At 42.0% G+C, this 12,792-nt stretch overlaps 1 protein-coding gene across 1 annotated transcript in view; it reads right to left on the reverse strand.

Moving 5' to 3' along the window:
* Positions 1 to 12,553, reverse strand: part of MOB1B (MOB kinase activator 1B) — a 36,485-nt gene extending 23,932 nt beyond the window's left edge. Inside the window, exon 1 of the mRNA XM_060779398.2 lies at positions 12,328 to 12,553. Within this exon, the coding sequence (XP_060635381.1) occupies positions 12,328 to 12,341 (14 nt within the window). The 5' untranslated portion in view covers positions 12,342 to 12,553. The remainder of the gene's footprint in view (positions 1 to 12,327) is intronic.
* Positions 12,554 to 12,792: the final 239 nt, after the last annotated feature.

Here is a 12,792-nt window from a genome sequence, read left to right on the forward strand (position 1 = left end):
TACTGACTTTAAAGCACTGGGAAAATTCTATTCAAGTTTTAAAGAGTTATTAGTTTCTATAGTTTCTGACAGCTTTCAAAAAGAGGAACACACACAAAATGAATCTGCCATCCTGGGGCCAATCCTTAAACTTCTAAAGCTGAACACAAGGGTAGAGTGTTAGAATGAAAGCAGAAATGTTAAAACAGGCTTCAAAGCGTGAACAATGGCTTCAAATGATCACAGACCAGTACTTAAATCCACTGCTGCATCAGTGGAATAGGCTGAAAACTCCAAATACTACAAAGGAACAAAAATTAAAGAATGTTAGGATGAACAGGTATTGGTTTTTATATTACTTTAAAGCAGAAAATAATACTTGTCAAAAATAACACGTGTCAAAAGCATAAAAATGCTTTTACAAATATTATATAAATGAAAAATATGCAAACGAGAACTTTAATGCTCCTACCGACAGATATAAAGAAAGAATGATTACAGTATATTTTAATTAGGATTTTAATTTGTGCAATTAGTGCATTACTTTTCACTGTTTTAAGTATCATCAATGCTTTTCTGCAACATGATCAAACAAGACTGAATAGGCTCCACACTCAAGACTACAAACTTATAGATAAAGGCGTCAAACTCACTTTCATTGAGGGCCACATCAGACTTATGGTTACCTTCAAAGGATTGTCTGTAATTGTAAGACTGTATAAATGTAACTATGTGGTCCTGGCACTGGAAGTCTCACGGGGCACATAACATGATGTGGCTGGTCAGATTCGGCATGCAGGCCTTGCATTTGACACAAGCACTATAGAAGCCGAAGGATGAGAGCAAGCTTCTTAATAATAATAACATGGTCATGAGCAATTTTAGGCCTTACAGATCAATAGCAATCCCGAAAACAGTGGTTCCTAAACTTTAGTTCCCCAGGTGTTTTGATCTTCAGTTCCCAGAAGCCCCAGCCATCTTAGCCAACAGTCAGGAATATTGGAAACAGAAGTCCAAAACATCTAGAGAACTAGAGTTTGGGAATTACTGTTCCAGAATATAGCTCAGTACCAAACACACAGACAACAGAGAGTTTTCAGTACAGGAGTCATTATGTGTGGCAAGACGACCCAATGAACTAACTTTTGGCAATACTCCACATTTAGTAGTTTTCAAACTAATCTCAAGGGCAGATCCTTGTAATGGACATTACAATGTTCCAACCATGAAATTAACAATATACAGATTACTGTGCTCATATTAACCCCATCAAGGAGTGGTTGCAGCTGTAATATTGGCCAATGCTGATAGTAAGTACTTTCTGCCACTAAAACGATATGGCCCTCAACAGTGAGAATCTGCTGAGATTACATAGTTTACTCTATAAGGAAGTGCAATCACATCCAGGATAGGCAAATTACTCAACTCTGAGGCCTACAAACTACTGGCATAGACTCTCTATATTACCAGTACTGGTTATCTGTTGGTTGACTTCATACAGCCCACCACTTTATCTAGGTCACATTAGAACACATTTGACTCAGATGTAACAGCAAAATAGAGCTGGGAATCATCTGTTTGCTGATGGTAACTTGACCCAATACCATAACAAACATCCCCCATGTCTTCATATTTGTGTCAAATAACATTAGAACATGGCATGTGATATCCCATAATCCCAGTCTTATAGGGCCAAAATAAAAACTCTGAATGCCATTCTTTGTAGTACAGTGCTTCCTACTTTAACCTCATGGGGTCAGGGGAGGGGGGACATAATGGTCAACACACAATGGCTACTATCTTGATGAAAAGCAACAGGTAAACCATCCCGCAAAAATAGATCACTTCCTCAGAATGTCCAAGGCTAAAAGTATTCTGATCAGCTAATATGACTCTGGAAGTTAACGATGTGCAAAAAATAAATAAATCTCAAGTTCAAACATTCATATCCACATATTGTGAGCAAACAAGATCAGAATTTATTTGGCGAGGGGCCACAGAAATTTTTGCAGAGATCCCTTACAGCCATTTTTTTCTGTGGGTACAATGAATATGTGAAAATGAAGAAAAGGCACACCATTTATACTGCCTCTATCAATTCAACACTGTTGATATTTGACATCTGCAACAAGCAAGTATGTTAGGATCTGTTTTATGCCCATTCCTCTCAAATCCTTAATACCTACTGAAAGAATACTATTAGAAGGCTTAGAGTTGTAAAATTCAATTTTCATGCTTATTCACATAAAAACATACCCTTCAGCTTGGCCTTCACTCTTTGCTTAGTCTTCTTTTAAATTGTCACAGGCTGGTGTTCTTTTGCTCAATACTATACAGTCTTGGAAAGGCTACAGATGACAAATGCTATAAATAAAGTCCAGAGAACAATGGTAACAGCTTTAGCATTTCCAGTCTTGTAATGGCTATCCTGAGAACATTTAAAGAACCAATAGCACAGGATATAAATACTACAACTGTCACTAATGCAACATATAGCATTGTTCATCGTATTCTCTTACATTTTGTGGCAATGCCAAGTAGAAAGAATCAGTGTCCAATGTATTGTTGAAGGCTTTCATGGCCGGAATCACTGGGTTGTTGTAGGTTTTTTCGGGCTGTATGGCTATGGTCTAGAGGCATTCTTTCCTGATGTTTCACCTGAATGTATGGCAAGCATCCTCAGAGGTAGTGAGATTACTACCTCACTACCTCTGAGGATGCTTGCCATACATGCAGGTGAAGCGTCAGGAGAGAATGCCTCTAGACCATGGCCATATAGCCCGAAAAAACCTACAACAACCCAATCAGTGTCCAATTTTATGTGTTGTGATGACATGAATTAATCACGACATAAGAATGTTTTTCATCTTCTTCTGCATGAGCCCACTGCTTTTGAACTAAGGTCTCCTGATGCCCTTGTCTAACACTCAAACCACAACATCACACAGGCTCTCACAATGGGTTTAGGTTTTTTCCTGTTAAACTACTGAGAAATGAAGACTTTAAGCAAAGTAGAATTTCTTTTTCGTTGGCAATTCAAATAATTCTAAGAAGCAGTGGTATACTGCCATATGGCACACCTACCACAGCTATCTTTAACATCTTTCTGGAAATTGAAGGCTATGTTTCTGCAACTGTGCAGTTAATTTGTTCTTAAAGAAACACAACCAAACTGACTTATTTGCATATATAGATCTCAAATTGCCAATGCAACGCTACTGTCCAACAGCACAATCCTATGAGCCACCAGCAGTTCGTGACTTAGGGCCCTTCCACACAGCCATATAACCCAGAATATCAAGGCAGAATATCTGCTTTGAACTGAGTTCACACTGCCATTTATTCCAGTTCAAAACAGAAAATTGGGGATTTTATTCAGATGTGGAAGGGGGCCCAGTGTTACCTGCAAAGGAGAAATGTACTTTTAAGGGTTGTCAATGTGTCATTTCATCATCTATATGCCACACATTTATTTCTTCAACAAGGAAGCACCAACAGCAAGCACAGTCCCTTTTTGAACTGTTATACCTTTTTAGAAATATATAAATTTAGTGGATATTAATTACATTTGACAAACATTAATTAGCTGAGAAGTTTGAAGCCTTACAATTTGATTCTGTTTTGTTATATAATTTACTGTACACAGAATTTCTCACTGAGAAACATTTTAATTACGCTTGGTTAATGAACACGATGAGATCAAAAATTCTGATATCAAAGAGAAAAACTGCTATCTTCTTCTTTTTGAAAAACAACTGAAGGGAGAATATGACAGGCCATCTTTTCTTCCTCAGTTTTGATCTTATTATCTAAGAAAGGAACATACCCCTAAATAATTCACAAAAGGAATTATAAAACAGTAAAAAAACAAAGATATTAAAAATCACAAGGTTTAGCGAGATGAGGTTCAAATTTGTGATTAGGAAAAGCCATTGGAAATAAATGTAATTTTTAAAATGACATTGAAAATATGTGACAATTGGTGCCTAAGGTATCATGGAGAGGAGGTAGGACCAGAAGTTTTTAAAAATGAGCATGTTGCCAGACTACCATGTGACTGAACTTTGCAAGACATGACACAAACAAGACCTTGTTTATGGATCCCAGTGATCCAAACAGGACTATATGGGGGAAGATGATTTTTCAGATACCCTGGTTCCATGTTGTAATTAGGCTTTAAAAACCTCAAAGTCTCCTTTTTGTTCTCTTCATTTTCATCTGCAGGATGGGAAGAAAGGGTAAATGATCCAAACTTCCAGATCTTTCTGAATAGTCAGTTATTCTGATCAATTTCCAATGCCATTAAGATTTTTCTCAACTATGCAATTTAGATGTCTGGGACTAGAGTTGGCTTTGGCAAGCAGAACAAATATATACCAAGAATTTAAAAACAAAAATTGTTATGAACCTTAAATTTTGTAGAAAGTAGCATAAATCCAAAATACTCCACTAGCATGTTTTTAAAAAGAAGAACTCTTAAACAAACCATATTATTTAAAAACTTGTAGATTACAGAGGTAGATTTCCAGTACAATTAATGGAAATACCACAGAGTGATAGCTGTACTAACAAAACTGTAGTTTGATGAGAGACCAGCAATTTTTGGCAGAGAAAACTAAAGACATTTTAAAACGACAACTCCCATGGTTCCATAGCATTAAGCCATGGCAGCTAGAATGTGTCACAGTGCATTACTTCTACAGTTTAGATGAACCCCTAGTCTCATGCTCAAAAACAGAGTAGTGTGCAATATTAAAGACAAAGAAATGTACTACAGATAATTTTCCACATAATATATGTTTCAATTACACATGGAAGTTTTCCAGAGCACTAAGGATTAGATGAAATAATGCTTATGTGTTAGTGGCTTGTGGCTCAACATTGCTTCCAGGACTCAAGCGAGAACTAAAATTTGTATTCCATACATTTGTCACTGCTCACAAAGGAACATATGTGATTCTGGTGGGGGGGGAGACTATTGTCCTACTTGGTCCCTTTCGAGATAGACACAAGCTTGTTCAAGATGAATAAAATAATATTTAGTGCTAAGACTGGGAGAACAGCCTGTCAAGTACAGGGTTTTAACAGATTGATGTCGTTGTGTGCCTTCAAACCATTTCCAACTTATGTGACCCTAACGCAAACCTATCATAAGGTTTCCTGGGGCTATGAAAGTGTAACTTGCCCAAGGTCATTCAGTGTTTTCATTTCTGAGCAGGGAATCAAACCCTGACTTCCATAGTTGTAGTTGAACAATCAAATCACTACACTATGCTTGAATAGCTACTGTCACTAAAACCAGACATGGGTTATCCCAACATTGCTGAATATTCACAGAGGTTTTTGGAATCATATACGTACAAATGTGCTTTAAAGCAGCAGTGGACAATGACAATCCTTCAAATATTTTTGGGACTGCAGTTCTTGGCTATGCTACTCAAGACTCATGCTACCTAACAACATCTGAAGAGCCACAAGTTGTTCATCCTGTTGTACAGGATCAGGACTGATAGGTCCATGCAACAAAGAGGTACGTATTTATTTATTCAAGACCCAAGTGTCCCCTTTCTCAGAAATGTACTGTCTTTTATTCTGTAAGTCACTTAACTGGTTTGTATTGACTGCCCTAATTACAATCTCTCTGTTCCTACTGGGAGGGACTGGAGATTACTGTTTGTGGTTTTAAAGTGCAAACCCAAATAACAGAACCACAGGCCCTACACACTGTTTGCATGTCAGATGCCTATCAACTATTTCTGCCACTTTAGAAGTTAAATATTTTCTTGTCTTAAATACATGTCCTTTCCCATATTTGCTTATTACAAACAGAAGTGAAACACAATAAGGTTAAAAAACCTCAGAATGCAGGTCAATCCCACAAGGATCTAGGTGTTTTGAAAGTCTCAGCTAACATGAGTTACACTTCTCAAGAGTAGTTAACTTCAAATTGTTTTAAATGAGGTTGTTCATGTACTCTGCACATCTGAAAAAGTAGAGTGTATTATTATTATTATTATTATTATTATTAACTTTATTTGTACCCCGCTAGCATCTCCCGAAGGACTCCATACAGCTTACAAAGGCCAAGGCCTCAATAAACAACAATACACATAAACCATAAAACAAATCAAAACATTAAGCAATAACAATAAACAGTAAAAACAATACACCGTAGCACAATAAAACTAAGGCCGGGCCCAGTGTAGATGGGTACAGATTAAAAGTGCTGAGTATGACAGTTGAAATATAAGGATTTTTAGGTAAGTGCAATGTGTGGATAATCTTAAGTCTCTAGTAAAGTGCTTTTGGGGCATGTTGCTGGGGTTTCCTATTCTGGAAAGGCACACCGGAATAGCCAAGTCTTCAAGCTCTTCCTAAGGACTGCCAACGTAGGGGCCTATCTGATGTCCTTGGGGAGGGCGTTCCAGAGTCGGGGGGCTACCACAGAGAAGGTCCTGTTCCTCATCCCCACCAACCGCGCTTGCGATGCAGGTGGAATCGTAAGCAGGGCCTCTCCAGATGAACGAAGGGAGCGTGCGTGTTCATAGACGGAGATGCGGTCACACAGGTAGGCAGGTCCCAAACCGTTTAGGGCTTTGTAGGTGAGCACCTGCACCTTGAATTGGGACCGGAAAATGAACGGAAGCCAATGGAGCTCCTTGAACAGGAGGGTTGACCTCTCTCTGTAAGGAGCACCGATTAACATCCTGGCCGGCCCGTTGGAGTGTAACAGAGTGTAACATATAAAAAAGCTCATACTAAAGTAAGACTTTGGGGTCCCTTTCACACAACTGAATAAAATCCCACATTATATGCTTTGAACAGGAATATTTGACAGTGTGGACTCAGATATCCCAGTTCAAAGCAGATATTGTGAGATTTTCTGCCTTGATATTCTGGGTTATTAGCCTGTGTGGAAGGGGCATAAGTCTTAAAGGTTCCACAAGACTTTTCCTCTTTTATATAGAAATACATATGCACATCTACCTCCTTGAAAATGGAGTGTAGCATTGTATGCAAGACTCTAAATACACTGTACTTGTCAAATATCTATTTTAAAAATTATCTTGCTTCTCGGTGTATAATAGAGTGAGAGGATATGGGTTTTCTGAACTGAAAGACTCCAATCAGCATTGTATGCAAGACTCTAACTACACTGTACTTGTCAAATTTCTATTTTAAAAATTCTCTTGCTTCTCAGTGTATGGATATGGGTTTTCTGAACTGTGAAATCTCAAGCCTGTGAAAATCTTTTCTCCTCAAAGCAAGAGATGTTCCACAAAACAGAAAGACACACATATACCATTTGAACATTCATTTTCCACCATAAAACATAGTGGGCCCTCTAGATTTCCTAAAAGGACTTATATTGATGTAGAGTGCTATGTAATTGGTTTCTAAATTTAGATGCATAACATTTAAAGACCCCCTTTAACACGACCAAAAGTTTGTCTTTTTCCATAGCAAGTGGGCTAAGAAAAGAAACAAACAACGCCGGTGGCATCACCACAAGAGTACAAAATGAAAGAGGAGATTTCTCGGGTTATTGTCCAATATGTCTAGCTGCCGCCACCTTCAATAACAACAGGAGCAGCTGCGTTAACTATCAACCTTAACAAAAGAACACATGTACACACACACACAAAACCCCTCTCCTGCCAAGTTTGACATCTACACACAACTTAATCATAAGTACCACTTGAGAGAGATTGGTGTCATGGAAGAGACTGTTGGGAGGGAGAGTGATTGATTATAGGGTTCCTGCATTCATTCCCTTTGGAAGGGTGGGAGGGAGAGCAAGCAAAGAAAAGAAGCAATTTCGGTTTATGGCTACAAAAAGAAACCACAGGGGAGTCTCCAAGCTGTTGTCACAGAGGGGGGAGGAAGCACAGGCAGACATGGGGCCCAAACTTCCCTCGGTTCAGTTCCAACAACTCTATGGAGTTCATATAATGTAAAAGTACACATATACACAAACCTATTGTATTTGATGTTTCGACAGATCATTTATCATATCTAACACCTAAAAAACAACACTTTCCATGACACTTTTTCACAGACTTTCCAAGGTGCAAAAGCAAAATAACACAAACATTTCAGATGGGAGTTGGTTTAGTGGTAAGTAACCAAGCATTTCTGCACTAGGGGAAAATACTAGCTCAATTCTCAATCTGCACTGTGGCAAAAGTGGGCCCTTCCACACAGCCATATAACCCAGTATATCAAGGCAGATAATCCACAATATCACGAGGTATCTGCGCCCTACACCACTGGAGAAATTACACTTTTTAGCCAGTATTGCACCACCTGATGTCCACTGGGAAGTAGCAACCAATAGTGAAAGGACCAAGGCATCTCCAGCTCATCCCCTGTTTGGATATCAGCCAGCACATCAACGACTTAAATCAAGAAATAGTTTTCTAAGATCTACAGAGACACTCGTTGGAACACCTCAGCAAGCAAGAGTTCAAAAGTGGCAGGCTCAAACCCAGAACCTCAATCAATGGCTGATACCAAATGAGAGACTCCCCCCTGGGCACACAGAAGACTGGGTGACTTGGAAGGCGCTGAACAGATTGCGCTCTGGCACCACGAGATGCAGAGCCAACCTTAAGAAATAGGGCTACAAAGTGGAATCCACAACATGCGAGTGTGGAGAAGAGCAAACCACTGACCACCTGCTGCAATGCAACCTGAGCCCTGCCACATGCACAATGGAGGACCTTCTTGCAGCAACACCAGAAGCACTCCAAGTGGCCAGATACTGGTCAAAGGACATTTAATCAGCTACCAAGCTTGCAAACTTTGTGTTTTGTTTGTTTGTTTGTTTGTTAAAAATGCAATACAACTGTTTGGTCTGCTCCTGACACGATAAATAAATACCCAAAATATCTGCTTTGAACTGGGTTATTTGAGTCCACACTGCCACAGAATCCAGTTCAAAGCTGATATTGTGTGATTTTATACAGCTGTGTGGAAGGGGCCAAAGACATCCCAAACCCACATCCTACCAGCTACCAGTGGGATCACAACAAGGGTGCAGATCACACCAGAGTGACACCATCCAGACAGGGTGACCTCAAAAGGACTGTCTATAAAACTGTTGTGCAGGATTGCAGCAGATATACATTATTAACTGTCTCATTCCTTTTCAGCTTAACACACTTCTTCCTTCTTTCCTTTGCCCTCCACCATCTTAAAAGTTGGAAGGAAATGGGTGATTCACAATTAGTTACCCCACTGAGTGATACCATCACCACCCTCTCACTTCCATTTTATTAAGAAGAAGAACCCACAACGCAAGAGCCTGCTTTCAAATCCTTCCTTTCTAAACCGAGGATGGGGTTGAGAGAAGACTCGACAATGCACAGCAAACATAGAAAAACTTCCCTTATTTTCTTCTTGCAAAGAGGAAGAAAAGGAAGAAGAGACCCAAAAGGAAGTGGAGAGGGAAGGCAAAGTGTGTGCAGGAAAGGAAAAGGGGGAGGGGAGAAAGGGAAAAGGTCATGGGTAAGGAAGAGTGGGAAGAAGGAAGGAGTGAGAGGGAGGGAGGGGATGGACAGAAGGGATGAAAACAGGAAAGGAAGGATGAGAGGGAGAGTGGGAGGGAGGGGAAAGGGGTAAGAGGAAAGGGAAGAGAAGGAAAGAGATAAGAGAGGAAGCAAGGAGGGAAAGAAGGAATGAGAGAAGGGAAGGATGGAAAAGAAAAAGGAGGTGAGAGGGAGGGGGACAAAAGTGAAGGAGGAAAAGATGGAATGAGGGAGGAAGGCGAGAAAGGGAAGAAAGAGGTGAGAAGAAGGGAATGGAGGGGGAAAGGAAGGAAATAAGAGGGAGAGGAAGGAAATAAGAGATAAGAGAAGAAAGGGAGAAATGAAAGAGGAAGGAAGGACGTGAGAGGGAGGGAAAAAAGAAAATTAAAGTGGGAAAAGGGGAAGGAAGGGGTAAGAGGAAGGGGAGGAGGGGAAAGGAAGGAGATAAGAGGAGAGGAAGGAAAGAAGGGATGGGAGAAGGGAAGAGGATGAAGGAGAGAATGGAAGAAGGGACAAGAGAGGAGAAGGATGGAAGGGGAGAGGGAGGAATGGAAGATAGGATGAGAGAGAGGGGAAGGAAGGATATGAGAAAGAGAAGTGAAGGTGGAAAAAGAGAAGGGATGGGAGGGAGGGAAGAGGAAGGAAAGAAAGAAGGGGGATGGGCGAAAGAAGGAGGAAGAAAAAGTAACTAAGGAAAAGGGGGTAAGTCAAGGGTAAGAAAGAGGAAAGAAGGAAGGAAAGGATGATAGGGAGAGTGGGAGGAAGGGGAAGGAGGGGGAAGGAAGGAGATAAATGTGTGGGAAAGGAAAGAATGAGAGGTGGGGAGAAGGGGAGAGATCAAAAGCAAGGAAGAGAAGGAGTAAAAGGCAGGGAGGAAGAGGAAGAAGGAAACAAGGGATAGGAGAAGGAAGGGATGGATGAGAGAGATGAGAGAGGAAGGGGAGAGAGGAAGGAGATAAGGAGAGGGGAAGAAAAGCAAAGAAGTAAGTTAAAGAAAGAGGGGAAGAGGAGAAAATAATGAAATAAGGGACAAGAGGGAGGAATGAAAGATGGGAGGAGAGAGAAGAAGGATAGGAGGGAGATATGTTGGAAATAGAGAAGTGAGAGGGAGGAGGGGAAAAGGAGAAGGAAAAAAGGAACTAAGGAAAAAGAAAGGAGGGAGAAAAGTTCAAGGATAAAAAAGAGAGGAGGGAAGGAAGGATGAGAGGGAGAGTGGGAGGAAAGGGGAAAAAGGAAGGGAAGGAAAGAAGGGATGAGAAAAGGGAAGGAAGGAAAAGAAGGAGGGGAAGGAAGGAGGGGATAAGAGAAGGGGAAGGAAGGAAAAGAAAGGGGGAAGAAGGGATAAGAGATGAGAAGGAAAGAAGGGGAGAGGGAGGCATGAAAGATGGGATGAGGGAGAAGAAGGGAAGGGGGGAGGAATAGTGGGAAAAAGAGAAGGGGTGAGAGGGAGTGAGGCAATTAAGAGGAAGGTCAGAAAGAAAGGGGAGGGAGGGGGAAAGAAGGGGAAAAGAAAAAGGAACTGAGGAATAATAAAAGGGAGGGAAGAAGAAAAGTCAAAAGTATGAAAGAGAGGAAAGAAGGCAGGAAGGGGTGAGAGAAGGGAAGCAAGGAAAAGAAAGGGGTAAGGAAGGGTTAAGAGGCGAAGGAAGGAGTGAGAGAAGGGAAAGAAGGAAAAAGAGGGTGAAGGAAGGAAAGAAGGGATAAGAGATAGGAAGGAAGGAAGGAAAGAAAGGAGGAAGGAAGAGATAAGAAAGGGGAAGGAAGGAGTGAGAAAAGGGAAGAAAAAGAAGGAGGGTGATGGGAGGAAAGTAAGGATAAGAGAGGGGAAGGAAGGAGTGAGAGAAGGGAAGAAAGGGGGAAGGAAGAGATAAGAAAGGGGAAGGAAGGAGTGAGAGAAGGGAAGAAAGAAAAAGAAGGAGGGTGATGGGAGGAAGGAAGGGATAAGAGAGGGGAAGGAAGGAGTGAGAGAAGGGAAGGAAGAAAAGGAAAGGGGAAAGGAAGGAGTGAGAGAAGGGAAGGAAGGAAAAGAAGGAGGGGAGGAAGGAAAGAAGGGATAAGAAGGGAGGGAAGGAGTGAGAAAAGGGAAGAAAGGAAAAGAAGGGATAAGAGGGAGGAAGGAAGGGGTGAGAGAAGGGAAGGAAGGAATAGAAAGAGGGGGAAGGAAAGAAGGGCTAAGAAGGAAGGATAAGGAGGAAGGGAGGAAGGAAAGAAGGGATAAGAGAGGGGAAGGAAGGAGTGAGAAAAGGGAAGGAAAAGGAGGAGGAGAAAAGAAGGAGGGTGATTGGAGGAAAGAAGGGATAAGAGAGGGGAAGGAAGGGGTGAGAGAAGGGAAGGAAGGAAATAAAAGAGGGGGAAGGAAAGAAAGGATAGGAAGGAGGGGAGGAAGGAAAGAAGGGATAAGAGGGGAAGGAAGGAGTGAGAAAAGGGAAAAAAGGAAAAGAAGGAGGATGATGGGAGTGAGGGGAAGGAAGGAGTTAGAGAAGGGAAGGAAGGAAATAAAAGAGAGGAAGGAGAGAATGAAAGAGAGGAGAAGGAAAGGGAGGAATGAAAGATGGGGTGAGAGGAAGAAAGGAAGACCATGAGAGGGAGGAAATGAGGAAGGTGAAGGTGGGAAAAGGCGTAGGAAGGGGTGAGGGGAAGGGGAAGGAGGAGAAGGAAGGGAGGGAGGTATGGAGGAAGGTCAAGGGTAAGAAGGGAAGGAAGAAAAGAAGGAAGAAGCGAGGCGATGGCGGTGAAGGGGGGGGGGCGCACAAAGGCTGCGAAGAGCTTCCTGTTCTTGCCAGGCGGGCCTATTTTCCCCCTTCCTTCCCTGACTTACAACAAGAAGCTCATGGCGGCGGCTGAGGACGACCGACTGCCTCGGCTGGGCTGGCAATGGCAGGCGGCCCCGGAGGAGGCCTACTTCCGCTCCTGCGCCTCCCTCCCTCCCTCAGTGGCAAGGCCCGCCTCAGCCGTTGCCTCAGTCGGAAAGGCTTGCCATTGCCACCTTCCGTCCTTTTGGAAACATAGCACAGAAACACACGCGAGATGTCCTGTGGTCGCGCGGGGTTTCTTTTCCAACCGCCGCTGCCGCCTTCTATTGGATTCTGGACCTTGTAGTTTAATCAGCCCTCAGCGCGCCTTGCCCGAGAGTTGGGGAAGCGCCTCCCTGAACTGCGAATCCCAGCATGCCTTGCGGTGTTGCCCTGGCATTTAAAGGGGACTCGCACTCTTATTAGTGAAAACCTTGAGCCAATACAGAAGGAAACACATTTGAGATCCTATCTGCCTCTCCTAAAATAGG

The sequence above is a fragment of the Anolis sagrei genome, chromosome 5 (genome assembly GCF_037176765.1).
Source record: "Anolis sagrei isolate rAnoSag1 chromosome 5, rAnoSag1.mat, whole genome shotgun sequence".
NCBI classification, from domain to species: domain Eukaryota; kingdom Metazoa; phylum Chordata; class Lepidosauria; order Squamata; family Dactyloidae; genus Anolis; species Anolis sagrei.